This window comes from Anoplolepis gracilipes, chromosome 1 (genome assembly GCF_047496725.1).
Source record: "Anoplolepis gracilipes chromosome 1, ASM4749672v1, whole genome shotgun sequence".
NCBI lineage: Eukaryota > Metazoa > Arthropoda > Insecta > Hymenoptera > Formicidae > Anoplolepis > Anoplolepis gracilipes.
The window spans coordinates 12,665,224-12,686,309 of NC_132970.1; the positions used below are offsets into that span (position 1 = coordinate 12,665,224).

The 21,086-nt window shown below is 34.0% G+C and overlaps 2 protein-coding genes across 8 annotated transcripts in view; one reads left to right on the forward strand and one right to left on the reverse strand.

Annotated features, from left to right (window-relative positions):
• Ten-m (teneurin transmembrane protein Ten-m) overlaps positions 1–21,086 on the forward strand; it is a 575,864-nt gene that overhangs the window by 299,475 nt on the left and 255,303 nt on the right. The window lies entirely within an intron of this gene.
• LOC140667039 (uncharacterized) overlaps positions 1–21,086 on the reverse strand; it is a 168,514-nt gene that overhangs the window by 122,039 nt on the left and 25,389 nt on the right. The window contains exon 1 of one of the 2 annotated variants that reach the window (XR_012046924.1): positions 3,852–3,929. Coding sequence is in view for 1 of the 2 variants with exons in the window: in XM_072894670.1 (XP_072750771.1) it covers positions 3,852–3,928 (77 nt within the window). In the remaining variant the exon portion in view is untranslated. Of the gene's footprint in view, positions 1–3,851; positions 3,930–21,086 lie in introns of those variants that run through there. The other variant, XM_072894670.1, reaches the window with a different exon arrangement.

Consider the following 21,086-nt stretch of genomic DNA (forward strand, 5'->3'; position numbering starts at 1 on the left):
TTATTAAGGTGGAAGTTGTGCCGTGGAATTAAAGTCGGGAGAATTGTAGCAAAGAGAGAAGGCAAAAAGCACCGTCAAAGTATTAGTGATTATCGCCTTTTACGCTTGACATTCACGAAAATTGGCTTTATCAAGAAGTATAATAAAAAAAGAAAGTTTTAAAATATCACATTTACAACATGCTCTCGGTAGATTTTAGAATTTACGTTCCAGCATCTCGACGATTATTAGTTAGGTCGCAATTTACTTATTTAATAATTTTTTGCCGTATGCAAAAACGTTGTTATTAAACACATTATTATTTAATAAACGAATCGTCAAATAAATGTAAAGTAGCAATTATAGCAATTATAGTACGCGAATGATGTGAGGCACATTTTTCATATTTCAATAATTCAACAGTCGATAAGCTGTAAAAAAGTATTGTAATTAAACAATGTAAATGTGTCAGGGGAACAAATTAAGTATATAAATTATAAAACAAAAAATACGATTAGGGCGGCATACAAAAGCGGAATAAAATAAAGCATACAGACTTTCTACCAAGAGCTTCTATAGAAAGTTTTAATTCAATAAAATCATTGATCGTGCGTATCATTATCAATGCGTATCATTGATTCAAAGGTACTTTAGAAAACATAAAATACTAAAAAGATATGTGAAAAAAGATTAAAGAGTCTTATCTTGTAAAAAATATTTTATTCTTTTTTAGAAAACGTTCTGAGAATAAAGTTCTGAAAATAAAGTTATTTCTCAAAAATAGTGTTATCTAAAAAATGCAGCGTAGATGCTTGTAAGAAAGTTTAGTTTGTGCTGATGATGTTTTTCGCGCATTTTGTGCTGCAAATGCTAGCAGGTCGAAGATCATTCTATTTCGCGTAAACGACGTAGAGGACTTCGTTTCTGAGACTCGTCGTTGTAAATAACGAAGAAACGATCAAGGAGATCGAGGTGTCTATCCAGTTACAACAGTGAAGCGAGAACACCTGTAACGGAGGTGCTAGCAACAAAGAGGGAGAGAGAGACAGAGCAAAGAGGAGAAAGAAAAAGAGAGAGAGAGAGAGAGAGAGAGAGAGAGAGAGAGAGAGAGAGAAAGGAGAAGACAAGAGAAAGCAGCCGAGAAGGGTGACAAGGTTCCTGGTAATTGTCACCGTTGCTCCGCCATTTTCATCACAGGCCAGGGGCAAAGCTCCCTGAAAGCTCTACAAATTGCGTACCCCTTGCGTTTCATTCACCGTGAAACCTTAAATGGGGAGTCATAAATTTTCATTATTTTATAGTCAACGCCTCGCTTATATCCGCAACAAGCGTGACAAGAAAAGGCAGAAAGGCGAAATACGAGGAGGAAGAAACAATAAGCGAAGAAAAAGCAAAGAGTCGAAAAATGGAAAAATCGAAGAATTAACAAAATTTGTGATTAAATAAGCGACAAAGTTATTCAAAAAGTATTTTATTCAAGAAATATTTCAGGACGAGAAAGTACGAATCGCTCTGTGCTCTCAGTTTGATAAGCACCGTAAGGACTGAACGCCCGTCGATCGAATAAATAGGTACTTTCTGTATTCCACTCGTATCGTTTGTGAATAGTTTATATTCGTTCGTGGAATAAGGAATAAGCGGTTTGTTCGCACGTGAGTGCTTCCGACATGGCATACGTGAATTTGAATACAAAGTGGGTAGAACATCGGATATCCGAGCGCAAGGAGGTAATTGCATTGAATAAAGAAGGATTTGAAAACGTAAAAGTGTCTACACTTACATCCATTCAGATATATGTATTCGAAGGATTCTCAATATTCACAATCCAAAACGAATTTTCTGCATAATAACTGCGAATATGTACTTCTACTTCCCCATCTGTCCCATGATCGACTCGCACAAATGTAAATTTATTATTTGTTATTCATTTTTTGGAAATTATATGATAACATATGTAAGACAAAAAATTATCGAATTAATGTAAAATAATTTCCTGCAAACATATAATTATTTTTTATAGTAGTCTAAAAGCGATTTTAAGAAATAAAGCAATATTTAAATTCTCATATATTTAGAGAAAATATCTTTAAAAAATTAAATAAGATAAGAAATTATTGGTTAGCTTGTAATAGCTCTCTTTCAAACAAAATTCTGATACTAAAATTCTATTATAACTATATAATTTCAAAAAATAATGTTTTTTAACAATATATTTTTAAATTTGTTAAATATACCATTCACATGCGATTATAATATAATATAATAATAGGAATGTATGAGTTCTCTTTTTTATCGAAAATTACATAAGTTAATGTAGCAGAGCGAAGCGCAAAAGTTGCGTTGAATAATGAAAACATTGGATTTAAGGGATGTCGAAACAGATATAACTTTCTCTTTGCACCCCATAATCCTACTTTTTCCCGTTGCAAAAGTTGAAAATTCCAAACTTGGCTGTCCGCCGCTCGGAGTCGATTTCCTCAGGGACGCGCGAAACAGGCATGGCGTTTCCCGACGAAAGAAATGTATTTACAGCCGCGCAGGGAGGTAGAGTCGCGCAAAGACGGTGGAATCTCGGCAACGTCGTTAACGCTTCTCATGGAAATATTACCGGTCTCGATTCCACGAGATATTGCACCACAATCGAAAATGCCTGTCGCGTTACTCGTGGGAATAATGTCACATGTATCCCGATCTCTCTCGTATATAGGCTACCTCTAATCGCACGCATCGTCACGCATTCCCCTAAAGCGCGAATACCCAACTGGGAATCGTCACGAAGATACTCTCTTTCTCTTATTTGGCACTTCGTACTTACCCGTAGCTATATATAAATCGTAAACTCGAAGGAATTTAAAGGACTGTTGAGAGAATTTCCAATATACGTAGTACCGGTGTTCAAAGAAACGAGTGTGAAATAGATCTTACCTCATGATGAAGAACGTCGTATTTTGCGACGTTAAGATTTCCATTTCACAGCTGTATTTTAAATTTAAAGCTAAAAAGAAGCTTAATAGCTGTCTAAATGCATTAAATTGACTTGCATCAAATTAATTCATATTTTAAAATATTGTAAATTTATCAAGTGCTCAAAATTTGTAAGACAAGAAATGCTGCTTTGTTTTAATCTTACTTTAACTCGCATTTACTAATTTAATGTTTAATCAATCTTTCTCGAAATCGATCGTCGTCATCATCAAATTAAAACTAACTTTAAAGCAGACGTTTCAAAAAACAATTTGTAATTTAATTAATCTTCTAAAATCTTCAAAAAGATAGCTTATATATTGATAATTTAAATTACGACAATAGACTAGTAATCTAAATTAACACGTTATCATGTCATAAAGCTTAATATGAAGATCGTTCAATAAACCGCGAAATGTGACGAAACCATCGCTATAATTCTGACGGACGATACGATAACCAGCAATCTCGTGTAGCAACCAATAGCCTACAATGCGGACGCAATAACGCACTAATGACGTCACCAGAATAAACAACATTTTAAATATTTGCTCGACCGATATTATCCGGTTGCGCGAAATATTCGGAATGCAACAGCAGCAAAATATCAACCCGAATATCACCCTATTGGCGATACGCGACGCATGAAAAACGTAATTTAAATCGTTATATCAAATTTCAGCGCACTTGATTAATGTCAATCACATGTAATATAATCGAGCGTCGGTACCGAGGTTACTGCGCGTGATTCATTAGTACGGTCATTAACACGTTTGATGACATGAGACTGCCGGGGGGCTCAAATACGAGCAATATTTTAATTCCTATTTAAACGCATCGATTATTCCCCCTGTAGTATTTTGTATTTTCAATACGTGCTTAATTGAACAGATTCTGCGTTACATTACCGTTTTTATTGACCGTCGCAGTTCACAAAAAATGGCAAACCGCCTGACTCTCTTATGCTGAAGAATCTGCGCTGCTTCTGTAACAAATAAATAAATATCTGATAAATTAAATACTAGAAGACTTTTTTTTTTTAAATACAGTGATAAACTTATATTAACAAATTCTCGTAATTAGTTTTGCCAAATATCGTGGATCAAAATATTAAAAAAAAAAATCTTAAAAATCTGTAAAAATTTATGTTGATATAAAAACTGAGTTGGAGATAATATAGTAATACATGCACACAGTGACTGAAACAATCCACTGAAAGATCCGCTTCGCAGCGAGAATAAATAACGCGATTACGGATGAGTCGTGACAAATCCTTAGACATTAAGGAACGCCGCGATGAGAAATTGTACAGCGGGATACAATCCTTGGCGGAGACAACATTTACATAAAACGCTACACGCCCTGTCTCGCGGACATCGATTTTTCATTTATAAATAAGGAGGGCTAATTACCATACTCACGTTGTACAATTAAAAGCGCGCGGATTCGGTAAAAGACATTTAGTGGAATACGGAGGATAAGTTGGAGAAAGAGAGGGACAGAACGCGGCGGAATTTACGTTTATACACCAGCCGAGAGATAAATGAATCCTCGTTAGGTCGAGCACGATGAACCCTCGTTTGCATCATTCCCGTGGCTCTCGATCAAAGTGAAACTTCCTGACTTCCCGATGTCGGGAGAACGGCATATATTGAACCGGCGACCTTCAAAGGGCTGTTTGAAGCATCGAAAAGTGTGTATGTGTATGTGTGTGCTCTTAATGTTTTACATTGGCGATTCCACCGTGATCGCCAACGTTATCATAACGATCTCTACTTTCGTCGTCTCGAAGCCTTCGCCGCAATTTATTTTCGAGCACGTTTTATAACGAATAACGAACGCTGCGTTTCCGAGATAAAGTTGCGTAAAAGTGCGATCACGTGACGAATCCTCCATTTGTCCGTTTTATGTTGATTATGGAGCTCGTACAAGGAGCTCGTTTATCCAGTTCCCGGAGGTGCATTTGGTAGCGGGACTCTTTGAATGGCAACGTAATATCGCACAGACGAGAAGCGGTCATATAACTATGTTACTGACCGTAAATGGTTCCGCGCTCTTCCGAGTTGAGTTTAGGATCTCGCGTCTCGCAATAAGTTGAATGTCCTACATTTGGCCGATAACGCTGAACGTAATACTCGAACGTCGCTTCGCATCATCGTTAAGATCGAGTGAATCGCGAGTCTGAATACGTGTCGCTCTATCCTATTCAATTGCGATATTTCGATGAATTGAATTAGCGTCAGTTAATATCAAATAAAAATGTATATGAAAAATATTTGCAGAATTTTCATTTATTGATAACTTTACTAAATGTAAATATTTAAAATTATATATTTATATTACGAAGAAAAATTTGAAAATAAAATAATATCTTAACAAATACAGAGTATAAAATAGTACTAATTACATGACTGTTAAGAAACACTAATCATTAGTAAGGAAATGATTAATGAAAAATTATAATTTCATAACAATAACAATAGTGATAGCTATTCAATGCGTTATCAATATATATTAACATCAAACCCTCCCTGAAATGACAAAACAATTTTATAGACAAAGATCTGCAATGTACGATGTGCAATAAATCATCGAATCCTGTACATGTACAAGAGAAATAGCGATGTCATCGATATATTTTGGTGTGTGTTTTTTCACGCGCAGTAATTAACGGAGAGTTTCCCCGTTGGGGGAAAGCCGCGTTTCCCCACGATACCGGAACCGGACGTTTCTGTCGTCGATCGTGTTTTTCTGCTCTCCCTCCCTCCCCTTGCGGATATCATGCACGTATCTGACTTTGACCGTGACTCAGCTATTCTGGGTGCCCCGCCAGTCAAGTCACACTAAAGGGAAGACGGATAATATCGCGTGTTAGGGTTCGAGGTACTGCACTTTGAAACACCAAAATCCCCTTTCATTAACACGAACGTACCTGCCAAGACGTTGCCGCGAAGGTTGCGAAGCAAACGTATTCTCGATTTCGCGATGATAAAGGTCGGTGTATCCATTATATGTTAAACGTTAGACTGTGAATTAGTATTCCGATACGTATCCAATTATAATAATCCAATAATAAGATAATAATAATAATTCAATTTTTAGCTTACTTATAAAAGCTTAATATAATGTGTGACAAATCTCTCTTTATATTATACATTAATATCATATAATATACTAAGTATATCTTAGAAATACTTTTGAAATTTTAATCCTTTTAATATAAAATATTAATAATTAATAATAAATAATTTTCTTTTAAAAGTATATATTAAAAGATAATTATATAGAGTATACATAGTAGATTCAAAATCGTGATACAAGTGATTCCTCATGCATAACTAAATGTAGAAAATGTAAAATACTTACATTTTCTTTTATGTTAATATTTATTCATTTCGAGAGAATTTATTTTGTAAAGTAGAATTTAAAAATTAATAAAGTATTAATATTCGTTTTAGTTTGAATAACTTCTAACAATCTTGTATTGTTGTCATTAAATTCATTTCGACGATAGTTATTAATAATTAAATGGAAAAATATAACATTCCATTTATAATAAAATAATTGGATACAATTTGTACTGAAAAAGGTTTATTAAATGTATCAAGATCATTTTAATTTGTTTACTGATCTGTTTTTTCATACATATATGGTAATCATTAAATTCAATGATGCATTTGTTAGAAATCATTCAAGTTTAAAACAACGTAAATATGTTATTAAATTTTTAATTTTTTATAATTATATATTATAATTATAAATTTTAATAGATAGTATAAAAAAATTATACATATATTATAAATTTTTATAATTATATATTTCTTCCGAAACCAAAGCTTTCTCACATTTTTTTATATATTTTTTTCAAGCAAAATTATCTTGCCAATTGTATTACAATTTCATGCACACGCGCGCGCGCGTGTGTCTGCTATGTGTGTGGGATGTGTGTGTGTGTGTGTGTGTGTGTGTGTGTGTGTGTGTGTGTGTGTGTGTGTGCGTGTGTGTGTGTGTGTGTGTGCATGTTAGAAAAGAAAAGTCAGAAAAGTTTTAAATTGCCAATACGCGATTTGAATGCAATTTGATAATTGTTCACAAGAAAGTGAGTGATAGCAAATTTATAAATATGTCACTCCCCCAGAAGAGCGAACAAATGTTGATACTTGGCAGTGACAGTCGTCACCAACACGCGACACCCTTTTGTCGACGCGTGGCGCGTCCTACCGCATTGCGTACATGCGAACACGTGCTCGTACACGTGTACATGAGCGACCTTTACTGTCATCATCCATGAACGAGTCAATGCGGAAGAATTGCCATTAGAGAAGAATCGTGTCAGAAAAAAATGTTGATCGTCAGTGGTGAGAATTGGACGATTCTGATCAATGTCAATTTACTAGTCACCGATGCCTCAATAAACGTTATAGACAGGTTTCCAGCATTACGAACCGTTAATTTCCTGAGCATGTTGCGCACAATAATCGCGCATTATTACACGCTCTGCAACCGAATGATCTGCAGAATGATGGTCGTGTCGAATGTAATACTGACACTCGTTGTACGCTTCCCAGAAAGCTTCTATTATCATGAAATATAATTCACAGTGTGAATTATCGTAATTGACGATTAAGAAGCTTTCAATTAATTAAAAATTCCATATATATAATCCCATATTAAATATAACTTTTCATAATTTATATAATCAAATTGCTATAATTTAAATTAATAAACGATAATAAAGAGAATATATCCCTCTTATAAATTTGTTAAGTTATCTACTTAATATTCATCTCGAATTCTAAGCATATCTTCCGTAATCGACATTTTTTATTGTTACAAGATATGTAAAACTCGTAAATATGTCTACTAAAATTATCGATCGTAATCGGCATAGGATAAAGTAAACGTATTACCACTATACGTTTCTTGGTGATATTCCGTCGTAAGCCGAGCCTTTTCATTTTAAATTCAGGTTTTCGCGATCGATTGGCCGGCTTTGCAGTCACGATATACCATTATATGCTACCGCATTAGGAACTGGACGACTTACACGAACACGAGCTTTACGAGTTTATGTGACGTGAAAGCTTTGTAATGCAACAACGAGCGATATAGTATGAGAGTGTGGGCTCAGAAAATTACGAGCTTTCAAAGTGTGAGCGCGACTTATTCAGATAAGCCTCATAAAATTACGCCTGGAACTATATTGCTTTTATCATAAGACATATATGCTCTTTTAACCACGCATTTTTGTAATACACGTACAATGCCTTACTTTCGATACATTTTATATTTCCGTAATGTTAATCTAGATCTGTAATTCGTTTATAGACGATAAAATATTTTAGATTAATATATCATATATTGTGCTCTCGCTTTTAAAGTAATTAAAACATAAAGATAAAATATAATCAAAATAAGAAAAAACAAATTTATGTTCAATTTATGCTAAATTATTTACAAAGAAATGGAAACACAATGGAGAAAAGAATCTTGTATTTAAATTAACATATTAAAGCGAAGTTCATAATTCGTAGCTAGATGTTATTTTTACCACTGCTCGAATCCCATGATAGTATATGCGTACGCACTTATTTCTGGAAAATTAAGTTATGAATAAAAGTGTTATTCTCCCATGCGCTTGAGCGCGTGTACAAACAGGTGGAAGGTTTACAAAACACAAATAATTACACATAGCGGAAACATAGTTTGCATGCTCGAAACACTTTGTTCACGGTAATATTCGGCCCCTAAATCAATCTTGATCGTATACACATGCAATTTAGAGGCGTATAAATTGCGCTATTTATGAACAACCAATTAGATATACGTTCGAAATACGTTCTATCTAAATAATCGGTAGTTGCAATTTTGTCAAGAAACATCAACATATTTCGCAATAAGAATACACTTTAGAAGAGTCTCATCTACAATTAAACATTTTATTATTTATTATTTATAAACATTTATTATTATTAATAGGCTGCTTTAATCTTTAGATTTTGCTTCAATAAACTGTATAAAGTTTTTTTTCATGAATATTCGAGAGTTTTAATTGCTGAAATGTTAAAAATAAAAAAATAAATCATAATAATATTCAGTAAGTTTCCTGTTAGGAAAAAATCCTCTTAAATTCGTTAAAGATTTTAGTTGAGAGCACATTCACGAGTATTTAGTGCACAGTATAGAATCGATCGTGTGGCTTTCGTTTGATAGGCGATTACCAAATTTTTCCTCCTGGATAATTCCAGATATAATAATAGGCTCAGTGCATAATAATAATGCTTCAATTGCATCGGTATTAGTAACGAGCGAGATAATCAAACACACTATATATATATATAAAGGTACGTAAAAAGGCAATGGTATTATACAACATTACAAATGGCCAGCGAAAGAACGTCTCTGATTTCTATAGCGGTTTTTTTTTTAATAAAAACTACACAACGTGCGGAAAGTATTTTTATTATGTGTGAAACCGTGATGATAAAAACGTATAATGCACAAAGATTGAAATCATTATAATTTAAAAGATTCCTATTTCGACGTCGTAAATGATTATTTTCAGATTCATCTGCGATAATAAAAACGCGATAATTAATATATAAATAGAATAAAAATAAATAACAAGTATATGTATTCGTTTTATGTATGTATTTATTTATTTTTATTTATTTACGGACTTAAAACAAAATTATAATAAAAAGATCGCATGTTTTTTTTCTACTTACAAAAATTAAATTCACAAAAATATACCAATTTCAATTCTGTGCGAATATATGTATTTGTGTGATGCAAGTGAAATGTACTGCACACGTCTCTATGGATCTCGCAAAATCGGCTAACCGTCACTATTCGTCGAGAGGTATGCCGATGCATTAACGAGAACGGTGTGTGTGGAAATCGTTTACGACGACGGAAACGCCCGCTCCGGCGTGCTAAGTTTTATAGAAGAAGCAACGGCGTACGCGGGAGCAGACATTCCATTAATTCCTGGCGTTTCGTCGACCCAACTTTCATCCTTCTAGCGTTGACTGAAGTCAACGGAACGACGTTACGTTTTCATCTATGTGTATTCCGCGAGGACCCCGGAAATTCGGGGCGGAAACGAGGTCGACCGATTAGAATCTTGTCGAACAAGTTGGGAAAATTATGAGGCCCGATTATATGAGTAAATGCGTGGGAATTACGTAGATGGAAATGCATGGTTGACGGAAGAGAGAAACTACTCTCTCGCATTTGAGTGTTCTCCGTGATAGAACGTACTAGCGGGAGAAATGATCTCGCGTAGCGATTTGCGTAAACTTCATTAAATTTAGTACATATGTATATAACCGATGTAATGCCCGAATTAAAAGCATCATGAGAAGGAGCACGTATCACTTTACCGTATGCATATTACATATAATATAATATCATTATTCATAATTTAGCAATATTTCCTGAGCAGACTTTTATTACCTAACGTCATTGTATTTATATTACAATTATTTAAATATAGCTCAAATATCATAAATATAATAATTGTATAAATGTTGGATACACGTATGCATACACAAAACAGGGTGTCTACTTAAATCTTGTAAACAAATTTCCCTGAAAATTCTTTGATTTTCCAGGTAAGTAAAAAGAATATTTTCAAGATTTTTTTTTAATACAACTTTCTCTACAAAAATTTTTTTATTACATATTTCTAATGTTTTCTAATGCTTTTCATTCATACAAAGAAAAAACATAGCTTCTTAAGTTTCAAATGCTAGATTTATAAATATAGTAAAAAACTGAATAACTTAAATAAAATAAGTAATTTTTACTTCTTACATAAAATTTTCACTTCTTCATCATTAAAAATGATAAAGAATATGTACTTCATATTCAATATTATGTTAAGATACGGAATATATAAACAAAATAAAACAAATAAAAGAAAATAAATATATATTTATAAAATATTTTAAACACATAATCTCACAAATTAAACAAAAAATTTCTGACTATTAAATCAAAAAAATTGCTCAGGACAGATTGAAACGCCAAGTTCACGTTGCGTCTCACTTTAACTACCGACGATTTTTTAAGTATTTCTTGCCAGATTTTAAGCGTTTCAGTGTTTCTCTTTCTCTCTCTCTCTCTCTCTCTCTCTCTCTCTCTCTCTCTCTCTCTCTCTGTACATATACATACAATTAATTTATTATAGACAAGCGGAGATAAAAGCGTTTTACCTCGGTACTTATATCCAGCATCTCATTGTCAGACAATTTAATTTTGTTTGATTAATATTCTAACAATTTTTAGGCATAGAATTTTTTGTAAAACTATTGTAGAATTCAAGCGCTTAAAATTTACTAAGAAATGTTAAAAAATTATCAGCGATTGAAATAAGCTGCGGGAACTTGGTATTTCGGTTTGTCCCGAGTCCTTTTTTTGTTTCATAATAAAAACTATTTATTTAATCTATCAAGAGCTCTAGAATTTTTTAAAATAAAACCAGAATAATTCTCTAAACTCTCAATAATTAATGAGTTTCCACAAAGGGAGAAGTTTTACGCACGTCACTGATTATTTATAATATAAAATCAAAATTATCAAAAAGAGAATTTTCGAAAAAATTTCCGAAATCTCAATAAAATTTCATGACACTTCCCTGATTTTTCTAGATAAAAAAGAAATCCCTGAGAATCCCAAGTTTTCCATGTTTTTCCAGAGAGTAGACACCCTGTACGAATATATATATCTATGTGTGTATAATGTTATATGTATAATGCGATTTAGTTCTTTTGAGTTACAAGTTAACCAATTAATCTAAATTATTCATTTTATTTATAATTATAATTGAGTATTATCAAATATATATATGTCGTAGGCAAATGGTTATTTTAGGAAAATAGCTTTTGACTAGGCAAATGGTTATCTGGTTGTACTGTCAACCTTGGTAGTTTCTGCGCTCTCAAGTTTTGTTATATTCTTTTATAGGGACGGGGCGAAGCCCCTATGCACTCTATCCTCCTATGCTTAGATGAGAATCTAAGCGTTCTTTTCCAAGATGTACTTTTTAGTACGTACACGCCAGATAGCATTTGCCTAGTCAAAAGCTATTTTCCTAAAATAACCATTTGCCTACGACATATATATATATATATATATATATATATATATACACACACATATATTAAAACTTATATGTTTTAAATATACATATATTGTGATAGTTATGTGTTTTATAACTTTCTTTGATATGTAAAATAATTCGATATTAAATATGCGCTCGCAAGCAAAGTATAATTACATCTTCACATATTTTTGATGTATTGCATAAAACTACACAAAACTTATAATCGAAAAATATAAAGATTATATGGGAAAAAATCTAAGAAAGTGCGTAACGCAAAATCCATCGACAATCATTGTCCGCGAAAAATTTAAATAATTTATCCGAACCATCGATGCAGATGCACTTCCGGTACATCACCGGCAAAACGAGCTTGTTATAACGTGCCGCACGCGGAAAAGCACTCCACTATTTAGAACGTTTCAGTGCACGTAACTGCTGAATAAACTACTAAAGTTTAAACCCCAGTTGCGGTTCGACTTGGCCCTGAGGCGTATCTGGGTTAATCGACGTCGATGAAATTCTGAAACGAAGTTATGAGTGCTTGCGGTCGAGCACGATCGTTTCACCATCGGTAAAATCCGTAAAATCGGTAGACAGGCTGCGTTTATTTCATTGGTAATAGAATGGCTAGACAAAATTGACATTCGAAAGAATTTCATTATCTAGATGGAACGATTGCCCAACATTTATAACTAGAGATGTGTAAAAGATAAGCGCGGTGGATAAATGACGACGAGAGTTATCAGTCTTACGACAATTAATCTCGCTTTATATATAGATATAATTGTTTGCACGATGTCAACAGTACTTCAATAAACAGTCAACGAAAATAAACTAAAAGTTATTAGCACTGATAAACAATTACAAAGAAAAATACAATAATCAATAAGTACACTGTGATATTATTTTTTGCAGACAAACAGTAACAATATTTTGGTTATTTGCTGAAAAAAATAACTGTCTCGTAATTATCATTGTTAATTCACTGTACCTACGCAATATTGGATAATTGTTACTGTCTTCATAAAACCTAGTAAATCTTGCTTCGGTCAAATAAAACAAAAGGATAAATTTCCTATCGAATGTTTCACTCCAAGTACAATAAAATCGTGTTTATAGTTCGAACCAGCAACTACAGTTCAACTTCATAGCCGCCATCGTTTGTTCGTATGATCTACTATTTGTCTTTTCTATTCGCAGCTTTTGGTTTTCGACGTGAAATATCTCGTCGATCAATGACCTTTTGCCGACTTTATCATCGATTGTGGACTGTCCGCGGGAACAACGTACGAGAGACGAGCGATTTATCAATTTTCAGGCCGAACTGTTCCGCTGTATAAAATATCATCCACTCGTTTGCTCCTCCCTGTCCGATAGCTCGTGCGATCGCCCAGGGCTACCCGCGGGATAATAATTATTATTTCACGCGGTTAACGAACGAATTGTGTCACGAGCAATGCCCGAACACGTTCCCAGTCGGAAGAGAGAGAAAGAGAGAAAGAGAGAGAAAGAACAGACGGATGTTACCAGGATGGAAAAAGAGAAATGCGCACTACCTCGTAATTACCGTGGAACGTGAAATTCGAAAATCCTGATTGGCGTGCGCTCTCCTGGAAAGAGTCACGTTTGGTAAATTTTTGCAGTCCGACCATCGCGGGCTCCATTTTCAATAACTTTTTTTCCTTCCAATAGCTGATCCGGTCCTCCCGATATTTATTATCACGGAACTGAGCGACATTTGCGTTAGATATATGGATTCACTAGAATCCGAAGAGGGGAAAAAAAGCATTGCAACCAGGAAATATCGTTTTCGTTTAAGTGCCGAGTGTTGAAATGGTTTAATAATTCACCAATGAAATTGTCGCTCAAATCAATCAAGTATGGCACATATTCTCCATTCTCATCGATGAAACTACGTTATAAATTAATTAAATGTGAAATAATGTAAGATAAAATATACGATAAGCTATCATTGCGCGTATCATCAAACTTTCATCAAATGAAATAGAATTATTAATTATTTACTTGACACAAAGTCATGTAAATCGTCGATTAATTATTATTGACCATCTGATTCGCGATAAGCGTGCTATTTACTAGTGAATCAGTCATTTTGGGCGATTGTAAACGTTTAAACTAATTCGCCAATAAATCCGCTTTGACTTGAAGCCATTCGACACTTAATTAATTTTATATTGTACAATACTTATATAATTGATCAATTAAGTTTAACGTTTTGACTCACTACCATGATTTATTTACGCTGCTTTGTATCATTTTTATTATAAAAATTGAGTAACAATAAAATTCTATATTGGAACTAATTAATTATGATTCTCTCTCTTTTTAATTTTATTTTATTTTACTCAATTTTACTTTTATGAATAATTTTCTTGACTTTTTAGTAAAATGTTTATAAAGAATCTATTACAATTTGTAAAGACTACAATAACACAGAACACAGCATAATTCACATTATTACAATAATTTTAGATATCAGAAAATAACTCGGCATTTACGTCTAAATTATTTTTCTATTGAGAAAGTGCAGTAACAAAAAGTACAATGTAGAGCGTGGGTTGTCAACAATTATTTCGACGGTCAAGTTCCCTGTTACGTTTGCCAAAGCTTTCGGCAAACAATCGGAAATAAAATTAATAACGACTGTTTGCTGACGTGTTAATATCGAAGGAAAATACGGGGAAGAGTAAACACATGCTGTGGAATTTCATTCTCTTCGCGCGCCTCCCTGGAAACCCCTGAGACGAGAAGGCAAGGAAGATGAAACGCACACGACATTGCGAGGAGGAAGCAGCGAAGAGGAAGGGTCACCGACTCGCCCTGCTTTCACAGCCTTTGTTTACCCTCTCCGAGGCAAACGTTTTACAATCGTCAAGCTGGTAGAAACTATCCTGTCTTCAATAGACTCCATTCTCATCTTTCTTCGAAACAATTCGTTTACCGAAACCATCAACAATCGATGATAAACGATGCAATTTCTTAATTTATGTAGGAGATAAAATTTTTTTGTTTCTACGAATTCCACGTTACCTATCTTTTCACTTATAAAGAAACTCCGCCTCACATATTAAATATTATCTCACATATAATAGTAATAAGTCTAACAAATGTTCGGCTAACGTCTTTTGTATGACTAATCGATGTATTATATAATCGCGAAAGATAAACTCACGTATAATGACCATACCAAAAAGATGGCTATAGGCTGTAATTTCTCTAATAATCGCTAAATAATAGGTTTTTTTAGTCATTCTCAAAGATAATCGATATTTGTAGGAGCTTATGTGCGTATATATTCGAAATAATTATATCGATATTGTGAATATTATAGCACGTTTTTAACTACCTGCAAAGTTTTTTATGTAATCATTAACAACTATTACACTATAACGCTACTAAATTACGGTTAAGCTGTTAACGTAATTAACGTTAAACGAAAGTATGTAAATTGTATAACCTATAATCTTCATTTCCGTTTTCACTATTTTTTTATAAATACTATAGCCATCTTTCCCTCACAATTTGAATAAGATAACCTACTTTTTTCAGAGTAATTTGACCAACACAATCGATATTTTATTATTATGTGCACATTATTATGTTACATTATTCATTAATCCAAATGTGTAAGAAAATCATATCAAGTAATATTGCTTTTTAAAAAATGATAGAAATCTTTATTTATTTTTCTTTTGTTTAATAGAATATTTTTTGTTTTTTATATTATTACAATATATTTAATATATACTAATTATATTTTATCATATAAGAAATAAATAGTAAAATTCATATATAAACAGTTATAAAAAATTTATAAAAATTTAATTACGTATTTTAAGCTTCAACGAAATAATATGCCAAACATTATTAAAACGTAACAAAAATCAAAATATGTTTTAAAATAATAAATCTATAGCCTCCCATTTTATCCGAGTTTATCCTGGTGTTTATTGAATATGAATTATAAAGCAGATAAAGAAATAACGGTACGCATCGTCTTCCCCACGAATCCTTTGCTCCGGATCTTTATCTCTGCGACGAATTTAATATGCGGATCATCAATTTCCGATGAAAAGAAGAATTCAAGTATCGATCAATCAAGATTAAAGCCCGAAGACCGACAGAGAAAATTCTTAACTACTCTCGGTACTTAATCTCTGCGTAAAAAAGTAGAACTCTTTAATACCCAATGGATGAGCGCGAGAAGGAATCAAGGAGAGAGAATAGTCGAAAAAAAGTCGAATGAAAAAAGTTACCTGTTACGTAGCAGCCCAAAGTCGGTACCTTTGAGCGTGATGTGGGGTCCGAAGACCCCCGTCGCGCACTCCGGGACACCACGTGCAACACGAATGACAACAAACCGAAAAACACGCGTACCCGTCATCCCCCTCGGGTCTCACGAGAAGAGCCGAAAATATGTGCTGTCCCGCTTAATAGTCGAAGATCGAATCCACCTCCACTGTCGACAGTGGTTTCCCGGGGCCGAGTCTTGTAACAAAAATTAATACAAGCAGTAAGTCGTGCCTCGTACGGGGATACCAGACGCGTGCCTTCGGGCCGGCGAGATTTACATACCCGTATGGTAAGTACACCTGCTCGGCAAACAACTCATCTTCCGAACAATGAATCACGCCGTTTTTACGCGACAGATATATTGTGCCTATCAAAATACACAGTCGATTATCGTTTTTTATATTTTCTCTTTCTCTCGATGAGTTTTTTAAGTCTTATAACACATTCATTCTTTTTATAATTATAAATGATGAAGCACTGACTTTCGAGCTGTATAAATCATTCTCTTCATGTAACATATGTACATATATTATGCACGTGAACCATGTTTAATGCGTATAAATTTTGCAAATATTTTAATTAAATTTAATTTAACTGAATGCAATGATAAAGCATTTATGGTTTTTAGTTTTCTCAATTGAATTTAACGAAATATATCAAACATCATGTTTGTATTGTATAGCTTAAATGATATATATCTATGTCTGCATAAAGAAAGTCGGGAAAGATACAGAGCTAATACAATATTTGCTCGCTGATTCACACATGTGCATATAGGCATGCACATATGCAATATGTCCATATAAGTCAGACAAAACCTACTCAGGTCGGTGCTGTCATCCAACACGCTAGATATAATGTTCGCTAATGATGCAACGCGTACAAAGGCATCACGGAATCCCGCGTTGAGAAGGCGAGCTGTGATTTATACCCAATTACCGACGAATTCAGCTCCGCGTCGTGGAAAAAAGTGAATCCTATGGAAAAGCCGGGAGGATTAACAGCCAATCAGTTTCGCTTTCGTAGCTGTCGGAGAATATGTACGCATGACAGTCCACCACTCTTAAACTTGGAGCTATTGGTTTTGAATAGGAAAATCACGTCATAATGTCCAATAATCGTGTAATAATTCGCAGAATTATAAATACACTCAATTAAGCCGATGTTTACCAACATACTGTAAAATTCACACAATTGGAGTTTAATATTTATTATTAGATACACATATATAAAATTTGAGTTTAAATCAGTTAAAAAATCTATAAATAAAAAAATTACGAGATTATAATTCTGTAATATATAATTTTAATTATTGTGTACAAAATAAAAAATTATGCTGTCTGAGAAGAAAAACATTTTACGGAGTAAACATATAAATATAAATATAAACTATATATACCTATATTCTGTTAATTCCATATATTTAAATAAAAAAGACGAACGAATTCTACGCAAGAATATTCATAGATTTTTACGAATGAAATGCGAATAGCGTGAAAATGGCAAAAGCGGAGATTATGCGTCGTACATCGGAATTTTGATGCTATAGGAGTATTACTTCGATACGCTTGATTTTTCCTACAACGATGTTTCCTTCAACTTCAAAGCGGCTCTATTTCTGGCACACAGCTTGGTTCCCATACATTGAACATACATACGATTTCGCGCGTTGCGTCCGAAAAAGAAATCCTGATATACCGTTCATGATACGGATGACTTGCTAGTGCTAGGTCGATGCTCTACGCTGATGCATTCATGCATCGTGTCGTCATATTGTTTTGCCTTCATGCATATTCAGCAGCGTGCACTAAGTATTCAAATCTCGCTCATGTTTAATTGGGAACTTTACTTCGTGTATTCTTACATATTACGTTCAATACGCGTTCCTTCATATATCGTTTAATATAATAAGCCAATCTAAAAATCTAAATTATAAATAATAATAAATTAATATAATAGATACACTTTATATTTTCTTCTTATTTTTTCATTTTTCCACATTTTCTATAACTTCTTGGAATATATAAAATGCAGATATAAATATCACGAGCTAATTAAATAGTTTACTATAGTTTTTTAAAATGACTATTTAAAAACTTTCAAGATTAATATAAGCAACCTCAATGAAAGAGTGGAGAATAGTGCACGTTGGCTTATCACATGAAAAAAAAAAAAAACTAACTACCTGACCTCTCATCTAGTCCGCTAGTACTCGTTACGTCCGACTAAATTTTTCAACGTGGTGAATAGAGGATACCTTCTATCTCTATAGCTACCTCTTGCCACGAAAGGCAGATAGTCGGCGGCAGCCGGAGTCGTTGCTAGTAATGTTAGCTGTTGAAAGAAAAACATCTTGCATGCATAGTGCATGCACACATCCTACATGCTTCGCTTTCGGACGGGAGTGTTGGTTCCAGTTGACTGAAACGACGAGATATCCTTTTACATCTTTGACCCGTTTTCATATTTCTTTGCTCTTTTTCCTTTTTCTCTTCATTATCTTGGTTGCTTGGCCAGCCAAGATGCGAGAATAGATGGCCCAGTTTTGCTAGCGTTAAAACATGAATTTCGTATAATCGTAAATATCGTAAATCCTATAATAACATTAAATATGGGATTTACGAGGAAAGTATTATCCCTAGTTCTGCATCTCTATCTATGTCTAATGTTTCGATGTATATTGTAGGTATATAAAAAATATAAATTTATAAGAGTAAATTTTTTTACAACTTATTTCTCTCCGCATATTATGCGTATATTACGAATGCAGATTACATTGATATCGCGCCCGAGTTTCTCTTTGCTTACCCCCTCACATTTTTCGCTATATCACGACTATCAGACGGCAGGCCTTCGAGCCAAACTCAGAGACGAGGTGTTTGTAAAATTGCTCCGTATAATAATTTCGCGCGAAGTAGTCGAGAGGGTGGCAAAGTGCACGTAGAGAAAGGGTATACTTCATGGCAGTAACCCTGGAAGTAACCTCTTTAAAAGTAACTGTCGCGACACCTGGTGCAAGTCACCCTCTATGCCGGGGCCCTCTTTGTAATTTTCTTCGTGAAACGTCACGTCGTAACGCCACGAATAAGCAACACCGGGTCAACTAGCTGAATCATTTTGACTGCACGATTAGCGCGAGAAACTCGATAAGTAATTTACAATTCCGCCATCTTTTTCACAGGAGAAGATGAAAGTATTATAATATACATATATAATACGAAAAGAAAAAAGCATGAGTCCGCGATATTCCTAGAGGCAATCTCGCGATGAGGGTACTTTGGCGGAGACCAGAAATTTATTGCCTGTCTGTAAATGGATCGGAATCATTTTTTATAACCGCCGTAAAGTTCAGCAACCAGAGGTTGCAGATAAATAGGGGCGAAAGAGCTTTATGTCAAATTTTATGTGCACGCTCGAAAAACGGCTAGCCGGCAGTCGAATTACAATTTTTATTGCTGCTTAAATAATTTTTACTGTGCGTCTCGGATCTCGGTATACGGCCGAGTAAGTATTAAATTTTAAATTGACACGTGGCCACTGAAATACATTGGCGGACAGTGATATACGTGCTGTGTCGTATCTGCTCTGCAATTTGTCTTCTTGCGTATGTCATGACGTATGTCCTTTCCTAGACGTTTCAGTTGTCTTGAATTGCCGAACAACTTTTGTCTCTCTTGAAAATATCTCTCGTAAAACAAATCTTTTTAAAAATTATTTTACAAAAATATCAAATTATTCGACAAAAGTTTTTTTTTGGGGGGAGAAAAGCAAACTAAAGCATTTAATAGTGTTAACTATTTCAATTAATGTATCAATTATTTCAGATATCGGGCAAAATAAAATATGAAGATGGTTATAATTAGACTATGAATATTTAAATCTATAAATATGTATTATTTAATACAATTCGAACACAATTTTGCACTGTAAAATGTATAAAACTATTATTTGTACGACTTTTCGTAGAGGAAAAAAATAATGTGACACATATAACAGAGAATTGCAGAAGCGGGATTGACGAACGAACGAGCCAAAGAAATACGAAGCTGAAAAATTTCGTCACGTTTTGATGCAGAAAGAGAAAGGTAAAGATATATCCCTATGGACGTGAAACCGGGAATTTGCGAAAGGAAAAAGCGTTAGCGTACCGAGTTCGTCTCGTAGAACCTCGTCATTTCCCGTTTATACGGTCGCGTGTAAGCGATACTCGACGAAGGAGAGCGAGATTCTGCATTTACCCAACGCGGCTTTAACGTTCCACGTAAGACGATACGTATACACGAAGTCGATATAAACCTGGCACTTTGTGTGTATATAGTATATAGTATACACTCCGACTATGTGGAAGTTTATCTCTCGCGAGATCCGGCAGTTTTCGTGCCGCTACGAGAGGTCAATCGGTCCTCGGGGAGGTCGGATAAAGATTTTCCGGCGTAAATGAAAAGTCAAGCAATCCCTTGATTAAACGTTTTTTCACCTATAACTTTATTATATTCCTTGCCATTTGCCTCGATTAGATCCGAACCTGTCTGACTTGACATATTACATCACGATAAAAATCAGGTATATCGGGTATCCGATAATATATATGTAACAAAATCGAATTCATATCGTTCTAAATTTATCGCTAATATTAACTTTTAATTTAACATTAATAAAGCTAAATATAATATAAAGTTTTACATCTTTAATTATTTATTTCTGTCATGATTTACTTATG